Below are 15,033 nucleotides of genomic sequence, written 5' to 3' on the forward strand. Positions count from 1 at the left end.
TTGACAGCCAAAACTATAACTGGATTCAAAAAAGAATTACATAAAATCATGGAGGAATGGCTATTAGCCAAGATGGTCAGGGACGCAACCCCATCCTCTGGGTATCCCTAAGCCTCTGGCTGCCAGATGCTGGGACTGAACGACAGGGGATGGATCACTTGATTATTGCCTTGTTCTGCTGAATACCTTTGAAGCATCTGGCATTGGCCACTGTTGGAAGACGGATTACTAGACTAGATGGACCATTAGTCTGATCCAGTGTGGCCGTTCTGAATTTCTTACATCCTTATGTAGGAACTAACATGAACTTCTGTAGTTGTTGGGTTGGATTAAAAGATTTCCATTTCTACTGTCTAATTCTCAACAGTTTGGGGGTTTCCTGCTCACATGTTCTGCCCTTTTTACATAGAACACTCTCCTTTCCTTTCAACTACTGAGTAAATGCCCCCTTAATATTTTGAGTTTCTCCCCTTCACTTTCTCTCTCTCAAACATTTTATTATAGTATGTATTAAGGATTATCTCTTTTAAAAATCCATGTTGTTTACTAAAATAGCATATATTGAAAGATCATAATTGTATTTTTGTGATTGTAGATTTTATATTTTTTGAATATTTCTGATGAGCCTGTTTTGGGATATAATCCTCCAGCTTCCATTACAACTTTTCATATACACCTCTGGAGTTGTGCTCTTGATTACAGGTAAATAAAATGAATGTGTGTTTTGTCTCCTTATGGTACTATAACTGTTTAGTTAGATACTCTTTAGGAATACTCCAGTTTACATATCAGAATGCATATTTGTCCAGGCTTGTTTTGAAGAAAATTTTATAACTAAAAATAGTTCTCTTGATCAACCTTTAAGATTGCTTTGTTGCATTTCTAAATATGTAGGATGTATTAAAAAATGTTCTCCTTTTTTGTTGTTAGGCCTTTGTTTTTGCCAACCAGATCTCTACTTACTGTTGAAACTTTCAGCATTTCCAGTAACGTTGCACTGGATAAGTCCTCTTCTACTCTCAGGTATAAATCAGAATGTTCATAAAATATGGAAGCTCACATAACCATTGTAGCCTTTATTTCTTCTTCGAGTGCTTGCTCATGTCCATTCCATGTTAGGTGGTATGGCACACCACATGCACAGTTGCCGGAGATTTTTCCTTCAATGGTATCCATTGGGATGGCTCTAGTGCCCTTTGGACTTGGTGCTTACAGTTCCCGCCCAGGTCCTCACTTCCCTTGATCAGTGGAGGGGACCTCTGGTTAGTAGGCTTGGGATTCCCTTTGTCAAACCCTATGCCTCAGAATCCCTAATCTTGGATACATCCAAGCTAGGTTGGGGGGTTCACCTTGAGCACCTCAGGAATCAAGGTCTGTGGTCCCAGGAGGAACTCGCCATATATATAAATGTCAGAGAGCTCAGTGGAGTCCACCTAGCATGTTTTTATCCCAGATTGCAGGCAAGGTTATGCAAGTCCTTACGGACAACATGGCAGCCATGTTTTACATCAACAAGCAGGGAGGGGCATGTTCTTCCCCCTGTGTCAAGAGGCCATTTGCTTATGGGAATTCTGCGTAAAGCACTCAATCTCACCTTCTATATAGAAAAGACCAAACCGTTCCATACATCCATGCAGTTCTTTGTGGCAATAGCAGACAGAATGAAAGGTCTGCCAGTTTTGGCCCAAAGAATTTCATCCTGGATCACTTCCTGCATTCGCTTGTGCTATGAGCAGGTGGGTGCGCCATCTCCTGCCATCTGCACTGTCCACTCGACGAGAGCTCAAACTTCGTCAGCGGCGTTTCTGGCCCATGTACCAATCCAGGTATTTGCAGAGCGGCGACCTGGTCGTTGGTGCATATTTTTTCTTCCCACTACGCCATCACCCAGCAGGCTAGAGATGATTCTGGGTTTGGTAGAGCAGTGTTGCAATCTTCATATCCACGAACTCTGAGCCGACCTCTTACGGTACTGCTTGAGAGTCACCTAACGTGGAATGGACACGAGCAAGCACTTGAAGAAAAAGCGGTTACTAATGTTTCTGTGAGTGTTTTTCTTCGAGATGTGTTGCTCATATCTGTTCCACAACCCACCCTTCTCCCCCTCTTTCGGAGTTAGCCAGTAAGAAGGGACTGAGAAGGTGCAGAGCTGGCCAGGCCCTTTATACTGGCACATGCATGTGCAGCACCAGAGGGTACTAGAGCCTGCCCAACAGATACCACTGAGGAAAAAATTTCCATCAACTGTGCACTCAGCGTGTGCACTCCACCCAACATGGAACAGACATGAGCAACACATCTCAAAGAACAACAGTTACAGAAAGGTTAGTAACCATTTTTTCTGTCTTTTATGGAGAAAATATTCTCCTTGAGTGGAGAATTACATCTATTCCAGATTATGTAGTATACTTTGCCTGGATATAATCCCTGGATTTGCTTAAATCCATTGTTCTTGAGAGGATTGTTTGTCCCACTGATAATTGTTGTTTTGATACCTTTAAATACGCTTGGAAAAATATTGTAAAATCAGGTGTTTGTGTGTGGGCTGCTGAGCACGATGGCATCTTCAGATCTCTAGAACAAGTATTGGTTCTTTAGTATTTTTATTGGATTTAAAGCCTGTTCCTATTGTGGTATCCTTTTTAAATGGTCTTGTAATAGTGCTGTATTCTGGAAATAAATGTTGTTTAAACCTCTGCCATAATATGATAAAGGAAAGATTAGCCTAGCTGTACTGCCTTCCAAGGAATCTACTCATTATTCCCAGAAGGATCTAGGGCAGCGGTCCCCAAACTTTTGAGGGTTGTTCCCCCCCTTCCCCCCCGCCTTACCCTGTCTGTGCCTGGATGGAAGCAGGACCCCCTGCTCAGGGGTGGGGTGGGGGAGGGAGTTGGGTTGCGGGACTGACGTGGACAGAGGCAGAGGGGCTGAGGCTGGGGCCACAGCGGGGGGTGAGCCTGGGGGCGGGAGTGGGGCTGTGGTGGGGGCCAGCAGCCGGGCCTGTGGCCAGGTGCGGCTCTGCCCCTGGCCTCAGCGCCAGGCCGGGAACGGAGCCACAGCCAGTGGCCAAGGCTGGGGGCTGGCGCAGGGCCAGGAGCAGAGCTGCGCTGAGGCTGGGGACAGGGCCAGCCCCAGACTTTGGGGACCTCTGATCTAGGGAGACTGCTTGTAGCCCTGGATAATTTACAACCCCACAAAAGGTTAAACTGATGATAGTAAAAAATTTAAATTATTTTATTCACCAATACTCCTCTCCATGCCCTTACAGCCAGATGAAAGGATAATTATTAAAAACTGTTACAGTGGAGAGTAAAAACTTTAGGATTTAAATATGTTCTGGCTTTTTACATAATGTCATATAATTTACTTTGAGTGTGAAGTGCACAGTTTTTAACCAGGCATTTTTGTTTCCCATTTTTCTCCTGTAGAATAATCTTGGATGAGGCTGCTTTGCATTTGTCTGACAAGTGCAACGCTGTTACAGTGAATCTGCAGAGAGGTACGGGTGTTTTAGAAGCAATGGTAACCATATGCTAACCTTATATATATAGCCTTCAGAATTTAAAGAAATCTACAGAAATATTTAAAAAAGTCCAATAGGCTACTGGAGAAGAGAGCTGGGTTTATAGTGAGCAACAAGTTAGACTTGAGTGTGTAATGTAGTATAGCAGAAAAATGTGACCAGTTTAGTTTTAAACTGTATGTGCAGGGTCATGTCACAGAACAAGGAAATAAAAGTTCTTTTCTATATGGCTCTAGCAGGTTCTCTTGGAGCATTTGGGTGGCCCATTCCATGGAACCTGGTTCAATACAGAAATAAAACCCTCTCCATCCACACACTCCTAGTTGTCACCTACCACTCCACACTGGAACCCATATGGGGTATCATCAAACAACTAAAATCCATACTCAAAGGGGACCCCATCCTGAAAGAAATCTTTCCGGAACCCCCTCTTCTGGCCTTCAAACAGCCCCCCAGTCTCTCCAAGCTCATTATCAGAAGTAAGCTCTCCACAGACAAGGGGACACCAACTCAAAGAGGCACCAGACCCTACAAGTACACATGCGAAACCTACAGACATATCTCCATTGCTACAATGATCAGCATCCCCCCACAACATACCATTCAAGATCCATGACTTCTATGCGTGGTATACCTCATCCAGTGCACTAAATGCCCCAATAACAATTATATGGGTGAAACTAGACAACCACTACAATCTCAAATGAACTTACACAGGAAAATGATAAAAGACAGAAATACCCTACCACCTGTGGGTGAAATTTTTTTCTCAAAGCGATCACTTTCTATCTGATCTATCAGTCCTCATCCTGCACAACATATTCAAAAGTCAAGCCTGGCAGTTTAAATTCATAACTTTACTAGACACTAAAAGTCATGGTCTTAATCAAGACTCTGGATTTATGGCTTATTACAGCAAACTATAACCCAGTAACCCCTTTTTTGTCTAATGACTACACGGGTGTTAACTGGCCACTGCACCTTGAATGGTCTCTTACAATATATGCTAACTACTTCTGCTAAATTATCTGTTCAATCTTGCATTTAGCTGTGACACTCTTAGTACTTTCCCCGGCTGAAAGAAGAGCTCTGTGTAATTTGAAAGCTTGTCTCTCTCACCAACAGAAGTTGGGTCAATAAAAAATATTACCCCTCCACCTTGTCTCTCAAATATCCTAAGACCAACATAGCTACAACACTATGTACATCTAAGCATAAATGTGAAACTCTCTGTTAAAGTAAGGCAATGTAGTGGAAGATACACGTGTGCATGAACATGCGTATGTATACATCAGTGTTAGAGCCCTAAAAAAAGAAGTGCCAGAATTCCCCAGACCCAGCTTCCCACTCCAGAAAGAGAGATGGCAGCTGAGTAACCTGGGCAGAACAAGGGAGACGCCCTCTTGTCTCTCCAGAGCTGGCTTCCTGCTCCAGAGGGAGAGATGGTGACTTGGTAACATGGGCGTCCCTGTTAACTGTGATACCGTCTCTCCTTTCAGAGCAGGCCCAGAAGCAGAAGAGGTGTGAGCAGATGGTGTCCTTCTCTCCTTCACCTCTTCCACTTTGGGCCCATTCTGGAAGGAGATGTGGCAGCTCAGTAACCTGAGCTACCCAAGTTACTGAGCCACCATCTCTCCTTCTGGAGCAGGGATCCAGGTCAGAAGTATTCTTACTTTTCTCTATTTGTTGCTTTTCTTCTGTCCTCCCATCCCCCAATATTAATGCTGATATTTACCCAGAAAACTGAAGTTAAAATTTTTGGCTGATTTTCACCCATTTTTTTTAATTTTTTGTAATAAACATCAATAAATTCACAGGAAATTTTAAACAAAATAAAAAGCAGAAATGAAGAGCTTTGCTTATGGGTTAAGGTATTTAAAGGGCTGTTTCTGAGGAAGTGGTTAGGGCACTAGCCTAGAACTGATAGGCCGATTCAGCTTCAAGAAGGATCTATCCGTTCACTGTTTTGTGCCACCTGTTTGCACCCTACTCCATAACGCACAGGCGGGGGCCAGGGTCGGGCAGGGCGTGCAGTATTCTACTTGATTCTTAGCTGGCAGAGTAATCCTTGTTTTGGCCCCATCTGGCCAAGAACTGGGGAAATGAAAAGGTGGCTTAAAGCCACCATTCTCCTCCTCTCTCAGCTGCACAATGTTTAAACTAGAAACAGCTGAGGATTGAGCCCAGAGAGCTCCTCTGATGTAAGGTAACATAGAAGTATAAAGTGTGTTGACAAGACTAAAATCAACAAAATTTAGTTCATTATGCTTCTTAACAGAGATTAATAATTGGTGATTTAAAAAATAAAATAAAACAGAATTTAAGATGACATTTGATGTTGGGCACTGTTTAAAATATTCATTATAACTTTCAGATTATATTCGTGTTATGGATATGGGACTCTTGGAACTGACCATAACAGCAGTAAAACCTGGTTCTGATGGGGAGAGAGTAAGTACTTAAAATAAAAGAATAAAATAATAATGTTAAACCTAAATGATAAAAATACATATTTTGCATTTTGATTTTAAAGCATTTTGAAAAGCTTAAATTGCATTTAGGATCAAATCCTACTTAACAGTTTAAAATCATCCCTTCTCTCATCATCAGATCGTGAGATTTCAGGTTCCAAAGTAATTTATAAATTATTGCTCTGTTTCTAAAACTTTTATATTGAATGATCAGACAACTAAGGCTTGGTCTACACTAACCCCCCAAATCGAACTAAGGTACGCAACTTCAGCTACGTGAATAACGTAGCTGAAGTTCGAAGTACCTTAGTTCGATCTTACCTCGGTCCACACGTGGCAGGCAGGCTCCCCCGTCGACTCCGCGGTACTCCTCTCGTCTAGCTGGAGTACCGCAGTCGACGGCGAGCACTTCTGGGTTCGACTTATCGCGTCCAGACAAGACACGATAAGTCGAACCCAGAAGTTTGATTGCCAGCCGCCGAACTAGCGGCTGGGTATAGACGTACCCTAAGTAATCTAGTTAACAATAAATCTGTGTATATTATTCATATGGAACGTTAAATTGATCTTGGATAGATTTCTGTCATTATTCGTTATTGCTTCCTAGATTAAGCCACGCTTTGAGCTACACAGTTCCAGTGATGTAATCCATATCCGAACATGCTCAGACTCTTGTGCTGCGCTAATGAATCTTATACAGTATATTGCGAGTTATGGCGATTTGCATCTACCTAGCAAGTCAGAGATTAAACCTGGAGTCGTCAAGCAGAAAACCAAGGTATGAAATGGCAAAGTAATACTTACTCACATAACACTACCACCATCATATTTCCTAATCAGACACATTAGCTGTGCTTTCCACAATAATAATCATAGTAATAATAATTAATATATACTTTTTATAGAGTTTTTCCCATAAATACTTAACTTATCCTGTGAGCTTAATGTCTCTGAAGCAGTTCTCACAGTAATTGCTTTTGGCAATAATTTTTCCTTTCCTCTTGGCACTCATAACATTTAAGCTCAACAATACAAAATCCTTTAAATACCATCCTGATACACTTAATTCTCATTTTGAAGACAAGATTTTAGGACATATATATGCCTGTCTACCTATGGCTATTTCAAACCCTGCGATACCTAGGCATTTCTCTAATACAGTGTGTATTCACACTCAACAGTGATGTTACAGACCTTCAAAACTTTTGCTAAAAACTTTTTGCCTGGGTAATCTAGAGTATAGTCCCAGTTTAATGTTTATTTTAAAATGCAATTATCTTCCACACTGTGGTTTTACACTGGAATACCAAACCAGGAAAGCAAAAATCATATTCATAAATACTTGTTAAGCACAGTGCTTCAGTTTCTTTATAATTGTAACTTTATATAGTTCTTCTGTTTGTAGGCAGATGCCTCTAGCCGACCATCTTCCCAAGGACTAGTCCTTGCTGAAGCAGAACAACAGATTTTACGGGATTTGATGAGTGATGCTATGGAGGAAATTGAGACCCATCAAGCTGCTTCCCCCATTAGGCCACAATCTAACGGTAGAAGAAGCCTAGAATCACGTTTAACACTTCAAAATTTTATATCAGATTTCAGTCTTAATGCCAATATTGCAGAAGTGGCAACTTACTGTTAAATTCAGGCATATGTAATGGAGTAAGAGCAGATAGTTAGAACAGTAGGCAACAAATTTAACTCTTTGGGACTTAGTGCATTAGGGGTCTGGGCAGACATAAAGGGATAAGACATACTACATCAAACCAGGAGCTCATTCATAGCAGTCGAGGCAGTCCAGGAGGATGGCGTAGTAGTCTACAGTATCAAAGGAAGAACTTAGATTCAAGAGAGTCATCTAGGGAGAAATCATTAGGAGAAAGAACAAGGTAATTGATTATGTAAGAGGACTGTGATTTTTTTTTTTTTTTTTTGCCAGGGTAAGAACTAAATACCAATTTGAAATTGGTTAAGAATATTGTATTGTAATTTTGAACTATTCTAAATATCACAATTTCAGTCATTTAATCTTGTGTGAATCTTATAAAGATATTTCCATTGAAATGCCTTTTTTTTTATATCAGGAATCTTGGATGAAAAATCTCAAACCCAGGAACCAGCTTGCTCAGATCTCTTCCTGTTTCCAGATGAAAGTGGGAACATCTCACAAGAGCCAAGTCCCACATACACTTCATTTACTCACCACCTGATTAAAGAGGCGATGGGAGACCTACCTACTGAAAATGATGACTTCTGCATTCTTTTTGCACCCAAAGCTGTTGTTTCTGTAAGAAGTTCATAATATTAAGAAATCTAGATGTAAGATAGATTGAGGAAAGTACATTTGAGACCTGTCCCTTTAGATTTTGTAACTTTCTACCAACTTTCTGCTGACATTGATGGGTGGTCAGTAAGGGGTACAGAGAGGAGAATATTCCTTATATTTTGTTTTCATTGAAATGTTGCCATTTTGGAGGAAGTCCCACCATTCATATAAAAGATATGTAGCAATTTTTTGGAATAAACCTGAGAATTCACGTCATGCATTGTTCCTCCCAGGAATGACAACAAATATACTAGAAAATATATTTATAAATAGTATTTACTCCTCTTCTATTATGATTGTCACCTAGTAGCAAATTTGCATTTTTCCTGTGTTGGCATTTCAACAAATCTTTATTTATAACATGTAGTGTAGTTGAAAAGGCTTATAAGAAAAGTACAGTATTTACCAAGATACTTTATCCTTGCAAGCATTTGTCTTGTATCCATTCATCAGAAAATCCAAGTTTTAATTTAAAAAGAGTGCCAGCCTTTTCCCATTGCTGTTATAGACACTATTACCAAACTTTGCACAAAAGTTTCTGTGGGTAAACAGCAACAGCAGCAGGAAAAATATCAGTTCTTAACTCCCAGTGTCTGTCTCACCACTGCACAAAAAAATTGAGACAGCATTGACACTTAAAAATAGGTCTTCTCTTCCCTCATAGTATCACCACTAAACTATCACTGATAGATTGCCTTTATCTAGACAGACCAGAATCAACTCTAGACTTCTGATATTGAGCCCCACATTCACTTGGCTAACCCTCAAAAGTCCCATCTCCAGCAGTACTAGCATAAGAGTAGCACTTCTTTATGTTTTAAAACTTAATTTTTCAGTTTGGATGAAGTCATATTTTATTTCCTTTCAATTTCCAGTTAACCTGATATCTCCTATGAGAGATAAAGTAATCTCATTGGGGCCAACTTTCAAGAGAGAGCTGTTCTGAGTCTTGAGGCCATGCAATCTTAGAATTATAGAAATGTAGGACTAGAAGGGATTTCAGGAGATCATCTAGTCCACCCCTCACCCCCTCTGTGCTGAGGCAGGATTAAGTATACCTAGACTATCTGTGATTGGTGTTTTGTTTAATCTGTTTTTAAAATCCCCCAAATACATGGATTCTACAGCTTCCCTATATAACCTGTTATTACCAAAACAAGAACAGTTATTGGGGCTGTATTCCATATTTTTCATAGTATAGAAGCAAAGAGGACGCTGATCTGATTTATCTTGAAGAAATTAAACAACTGAATGAAGAAATTAAGAATTGCACTCACTTTCCTGTGTAACTTTTTTAGGAGAAAGAGGAGGAGCCAGTAGTGAAAATAATGGTTGATGATGCAATCCTGATAAAAGACAATCATTTCAGCCTGCCTGTAAAAAAGACCGATATGAGCAAAGCCCCGCTACATTTTCCTATCCCTTTGGTTCGCTATGTTGTGAAGGAAATCTCTCTTATTTGGCACCTTTATGGAGGAAAGGATTTTGGGACTGCACCTACTACTTCTCCAGCTAAAAGTTTTATGTAAGTGCTTTAGGTAACTAAGTATTTCTTTTTCAGATCCACACATTCTGCATTTGATTTCAAAACGAAGAGTTAGATGAACTTAATGTACTTTCCTTTTATAATGAATATCCTGTTCAATTTAATTCTGGAATGTATTTCTCCCACCCCTTGATCTGAATGAGTTCAAATTTGTTGACCTACAGGGTACATTGAAAGTCAAATGTATTCTCCCAAGCTTTCCCTGCGGGGAGTGGGTTTAATTGGGGATGAGTGTGTTGAAGGTGGTTTTGGAGAATGGAGTCTGTTTTGCGGATATTAAGCAGGTTGGAGGAGAATGAATATTATTTTGGATAACAATAGGAGTTATTTTTTTAATGATAATTCAATGGAAACAGTGTATATGTTTTATAATATTTTGCAGTGCCTAAAGCTCTGCATAACTATTACAGTGAAAATGAGAAATATTTTTAGTTTACATTAATGCAGCAATTTTTCAGAGTTAATTTTCTTTTTTTGACCACAAAAATATTTAGTAAAACCCAGTAAAATATGCATGCTTGTGTGATTAGAGATGGTATGGGCTGACTTTCAATTTAAACTCAGAAAAAATACTCCTTTTCTCCCACTTCTAGTAGTCCTCATATTTCTCCTTCTCACACACCAACAAGACATGGACGTAGTACGACATGTGGGGGAAGAGGAAGGAACCCAGACTTCTTAATGGAAATACAGTTAAGCAAGGTGAGATAGTAACAGAAAAATCTGCAGACACAAAGGCATATACAATATATATTCTAAAGACTTTATAAACCCTAATGATGAGCTATTGACTCCATGAAGCTAGAAGGCTTACCAGTAAAAATGAGCATTAATCTTACTTAGATACAGAAGTCTATTAACACAGTTATGCTGAGTGATGGACTTAGAATTTCTTTACCAAATGAGTTTGCAGGGCTGCATGGTTGGCATAGTGCAACTCTGTTTAGCAACCATATTTGAAACGAGGGAAGCTGAACAGTTATTAAAATATTTGCTTTTAGTCCTTAAAGTATTTTTATTTTGACAGAATCCTTTTTTCCCACCACTTTTGCTATCCTTATCATGATATAACTTTCCTTTCTGTTTACTTCAAATTGAAATTGCTATTATGAAGACATTGTTGTAGACATTTCCCTCGGAATTAGCTCTGAAATGCCTGGGGTTACTCCGTAACTTGATATTCAGTAATATTTGATCACCTCATAGCATCATTAACACCATTTGCCACAACAGCCTATTACTGCTATAACCAAATTATGCTAAGTTACATTTAATTTAATTATTTTTAACTCAGCTTTAGTATGGAACTTAGAAAGGTGAATGTGAGGCTATTAAAAATATCATTAACAAACTGCTACTGGTTAAGTAAGTTTAAAGTAAATGGATGGATATTTTTTAAAGTAGCCGGAACCATTTTTCATTTTCATTTTATGTAAAGCCAAATTACTTCTATCCTTCAAATTCCTTGTACATTTTGTATTGCTTAAAGTAATTCAGCCCATTAACTGTTAATGTGCAGCAAAATGTGAGATGGTTTTCTATTTTATCCTTTTCTAGGGACCTATTGCCATGGTAAAAAGAGGGAAAAAGAAAAGTTAAAGATTCCACTTGAATATTTCAGAGATTCTGTCAAAGTGTAATGGCTCCCTCTAGATTGTTGCGGATGCTTTACATATTAATCCTAACAGCATATTAAGGCTTTCTTCTCTCTTTAGTGCAGTGTAAGGACATGAATATCTTTGCATCAGCATAGCAATTGATTTATCTGAAAATAATGGGGTCATAGTGTGAAAAATATAAGGATTCTGAACAGTGCTCAAATGTCAGATGATCTGACTTAGAAGTTGATGATTTGCTGATATCTGCATTGCCAACACTCTCAATATTATTACGAATGTCATGGATTGGGGGCACTTTTAAATATTCTCACAATCATGCTCTATCTTCAGGCAACCTCAGGAATTTGGGCTCAGCTGCCTGCAATCTCCTTGCTGGTCACCAGAGGTCGCTGTTCCATTTGCTGTGCTTGTAGTCCTATTCTACACTAAATAGTAGAGAGGGGAGGCTGCTGAGTGTGGAAGGGGGAAAGGAGGGGGATGACTTGAGGGTTAATGAAGCATAGGAGTGGAGGAGAGGAATAAGTGGGGGTTGCTGGAGAGAAGCACTGTGTGGAGGGGAGGCTGCCAGCGGGCAAGGGGGAAACACTTAGTGAAGTGTTGCGGGGGGATAATGGCTGGAGTCATGGAGGGATTGGGTGTATGTAGAGACAAGAAAGTAAGAGAAGAGAAAGTTGCTGGATGAGGTTGACTGGAGCATGAGTTTCCTGGGACGGGGCAGAAGCAGAACGTCACTGAAGACCGCATGGGGAACAGTTGGTCAGTGAGGGAAATGTCACCCTAGGACTGAGAGGAAAATAATAGACTGGCAGGATGAATAGGTGGAAAACAGCTCTTTTCTCTCCCTCTCTTTTTGTGTTTGTATTTTCCATTTGCTTCAGATTGAATCTTCATCCTAAAACATGAATGTGCAAACAAAGCAGGGTTAGGAGTCTTTTCTGTTGAGTGCAGACATCAGACCCCCAAACTCCCACCATTTATTTATTTATTTATTTATTTTAAAATCTCATGATTTTAAAGCCTGACCCATGATTTTTAAAGTCCTAGATTTATCAGTACTGTTATATTGTAAAGGCTTGTATGCATTGGACCTTAATATCCCCTTTTGCCTTTCTGTTCCAAGGTGAAATTCCAGCATGAGGTATACCCTCCAGGAGGGCCGGAATGTGAATCCAGTCTGTTGGAACAGCCAGTGTCCCGGCAGGTTTTTATTGTTCAAGACCTTGAGATCAGAGATCGCTTGGCTACATCACAGATGAATAAATTTCTCTATCTCTACTGTAGTAAGGAGATGCCCAGAAAAGCACATTCTAATATGGTAAGATTATGAAACTTATTCATAGGGTATTATAGTAACCAAATGTTTTAATTGTGAGAATGGTATTGCAGAAGAGCAAGTATGAGATAATGGAATGTTGTAATAGCATAAGCTTTATGTCAATGTAGGCTATTTTCTTAATTTCTTGTGGGTAGAGTTTAGTATAAAAGGTCATCTCAAATAGTATTCTATCCTATTTTTCAAGGTTATAGCAATTTTAAAATAGATCTAGCACACACAGGCTTACTTAAGCTGCACTGTATTTTCAGTTTTGAGTATGCATCACTTTGTGTGTGTACACTTTGAATTTCAGCTGCGTATGGAGACATGTACACCTAGTATATTCATGTCCAGAGGCTTTGGAGACCTGTTTCATTTGTAGCTTTCCTTTTCCAGTGATCTTTCAGACATACATCAATCCATGATAAGTTACTCATCCTGTGTTAGCTATATAATTGGCAAATTGAGATATGTTACAAGGACAGAAGTTGTAATCATTTCAAAGTATGAATGAAAGGTGAACACTTTTCATTGGTCAGTGATTTTGGTTTGAGTTTTTATATTTCGAGTTTTATATATTGAGTTTTTCTCTGTCTCATTCTTGTTCTGCAGCTAACAGTTAAAGCATTACATGTCCGTCCAGAGTCTGGCAGATCCCCACAGGAATGTTGTTTACGTGTATCACTAATGCCACTTCGCCTCAATATCGACCAGGTTGGTGATACTAGAGATGCTGTCCATTAGATGAAGCATCATTGTGCCCCTTGGATTGTGGCAATGTACAATTTCTAAATGCCTGTGTGGAGAAATTTAATATGAGTACTATAGCTTTTACACTCATAACCTCCGAATACACATTTTATGCAATTCTTTTGTGGGTTTGATTGCCTTCTGTTATGTAGCTTTGGATTCCCTCCAGCTGTACATGTGTCCTTGTACATTTGTCTATGTCCGTTTTATATGAAAAATCTTTTTTTAACAATTGAGCTTATCTAGTGCTCCAGCCAACATAGTGACTAGACTTTTTAATTTAAAGACTAGTAATATCTGCAGAAATGGCTATGCTCTCAAAGATTGCACTTCATTCAGTGAGACTTCTGAAAAATTCAGTGAATTTTTAAAGACTTGAGTACATTTTTATGTTTTGGCAACACTTGTATAGCTTTGTCATCCCAGTAAATTATCATTGTCTTGAAAGTAAGTCCAATAATGTTGAATTCTAATGTGAAGAAGAGAAGTCAATAATATTTTAGTTAGAAGCACATGACATGGTAAGACTGCTGTACCACAAGCTCTTTGCCATTTGTTATCCTTCACACCTATTTGGAACATTAATGGCAGAGAGCACTGAAAAGAGATGGTAGAAATTAGTTCTTTCAGGATGTTTTTTATTTGTTTAGTATCCACTGTATGTGAGGCCTCCCAAACCCAGAAGTTCTAAAAGTTTAGAAGTGTAATGACATGGTTTTGATAGAAATGAGCAATATGGCTTTGAAATTCTCTCCTTGACTGACTTCTGCAGACTATGGAGGGGGAGAGTTTCAAAAGTACAAATGATATTTACGTGTCTACCTTCCATTGGCTTTCAGTGGATGATAAAAACCTAACTTACTGCCATTTGTGCCTCTTAAAATCTGCCCTGCTATAGTCTGTAATAGTTTCATACTATATCCACCAAGAACAGAAATATCGCATGGAAGTGCTGCCATCTAGTAGCCAAGAAAATTTCCATTTGAAACATTCCTATACCATGATTTTAGCTTTGCCCAGTACATGGTGTCCACTTTTTCAGTCTCTGGAGAATGAACCACATTCTGCCATGTGTTCCCTGGAAGCAAGGGCCTCCACATTGGCTCTGGGGTCCCCAATAATGACCTCCTCAGCTTTTTAGTAGTTCAGTTCCAATGGATCCATTCTAACAGGTTCCCCTCTAGCTACGTAGAAGAGGCCAAAGGAAAAATAATATAGTTCTAGACCGTATTCTGTGAGGGTTGGTGCAGGGACCATGCATGTCCCCCACCCTCTGAAGAGTTCCAGGAAAGGGATTGGGACAGTACTGCAAAAGCAGCTGCCCCACGTGCTGTGCAATGCAAGGGGGATTCCCACATTTCTGCCCATGGCTCTCCATTGCACAATATGGGCCAATGCATTGTTTTGTTTAGGTTGCAACTGAAAAAAAGACTTGAGCTCTGGATGCTAAAATGTATTCTCTTGTTCCTTTGATTGATGTGCA

The 15,033-nt window shown here is 39.6% G+C and overlaps 1 protein-coding gene across 3 annotated transcripts in view; it reads left to right on the forward strand.

Moving 5' to 3' along the window:
• Nucleotides 1–15,033, forward strand: part of ATG2B (autophagy related 2B) — a 76,826-nt gene that overhangs the window by 44,179 nt on the left and 17,614 nt on the right. For all 3 annotated transcript variants that reach the window (XM_034768016.1, XM_034768018.1, XM_034768017.1), the window contains exons 24-34: nucleotides 596–702; nucleotides 931–1,023; nucleotides 3,429–3,499; nucleotides 5,898–5,974; nucleotides 6,602–6,772; nucleotides 7,400–7,541; nucleotides 8,079–8,281; nucleotides 9,619–9,845; nucleotides 10,460–10,568; nucleotides 12,606–12,800; nucleotides 13,413–13,514. In XM_034768016.1, the coding sequence (XP_034623907.1) occupies nucleotides 596–702; nucleotides 931–1,023; nucleotides 3,429–3,499; nucleotides 5,898–5,974; nucleotides 6,602–6,772; nucleotides 7,400–7,541; nucleotides 8,079–8,281; nucleotides 9,619–9,845; nucleotides 10,460–10,568; nucleotides 12,606–12,800; nucleotides 13,413–13,514 (1,497 nt within the window). The remainder of the gene's footprint in view (nucleotides 1–595; nucleotides 703–930; nucleotides 1,024–3,428; nucleotides 3,500–5,897; nucleotides 5,975–6,601; nucleotides 6,773–7,399; nucleotides 7,542–8,078; nucleotides 8,282–9,618; nucleotides 9,846–10,459; nucleotides 10,569–12,605; nucleotides 12,801–13,412; nucleotides 13,515–15,033) is intronic.

This window comes from Trachemys scripta, chromosome 4 (genome assembly GCF_013100865.1).
Source record: "Trachemys scripta elegans isolate TJP31775 chromosome 4, CAS_Tse_1.0, whole genome shotgun sequence".
Classification (NCBI taxonomy): domain Eukaryota; kingdom Metazoa; phylum Chordata; order Testudines; family Emydidae; genus Trachemys; species Trachemys scripta.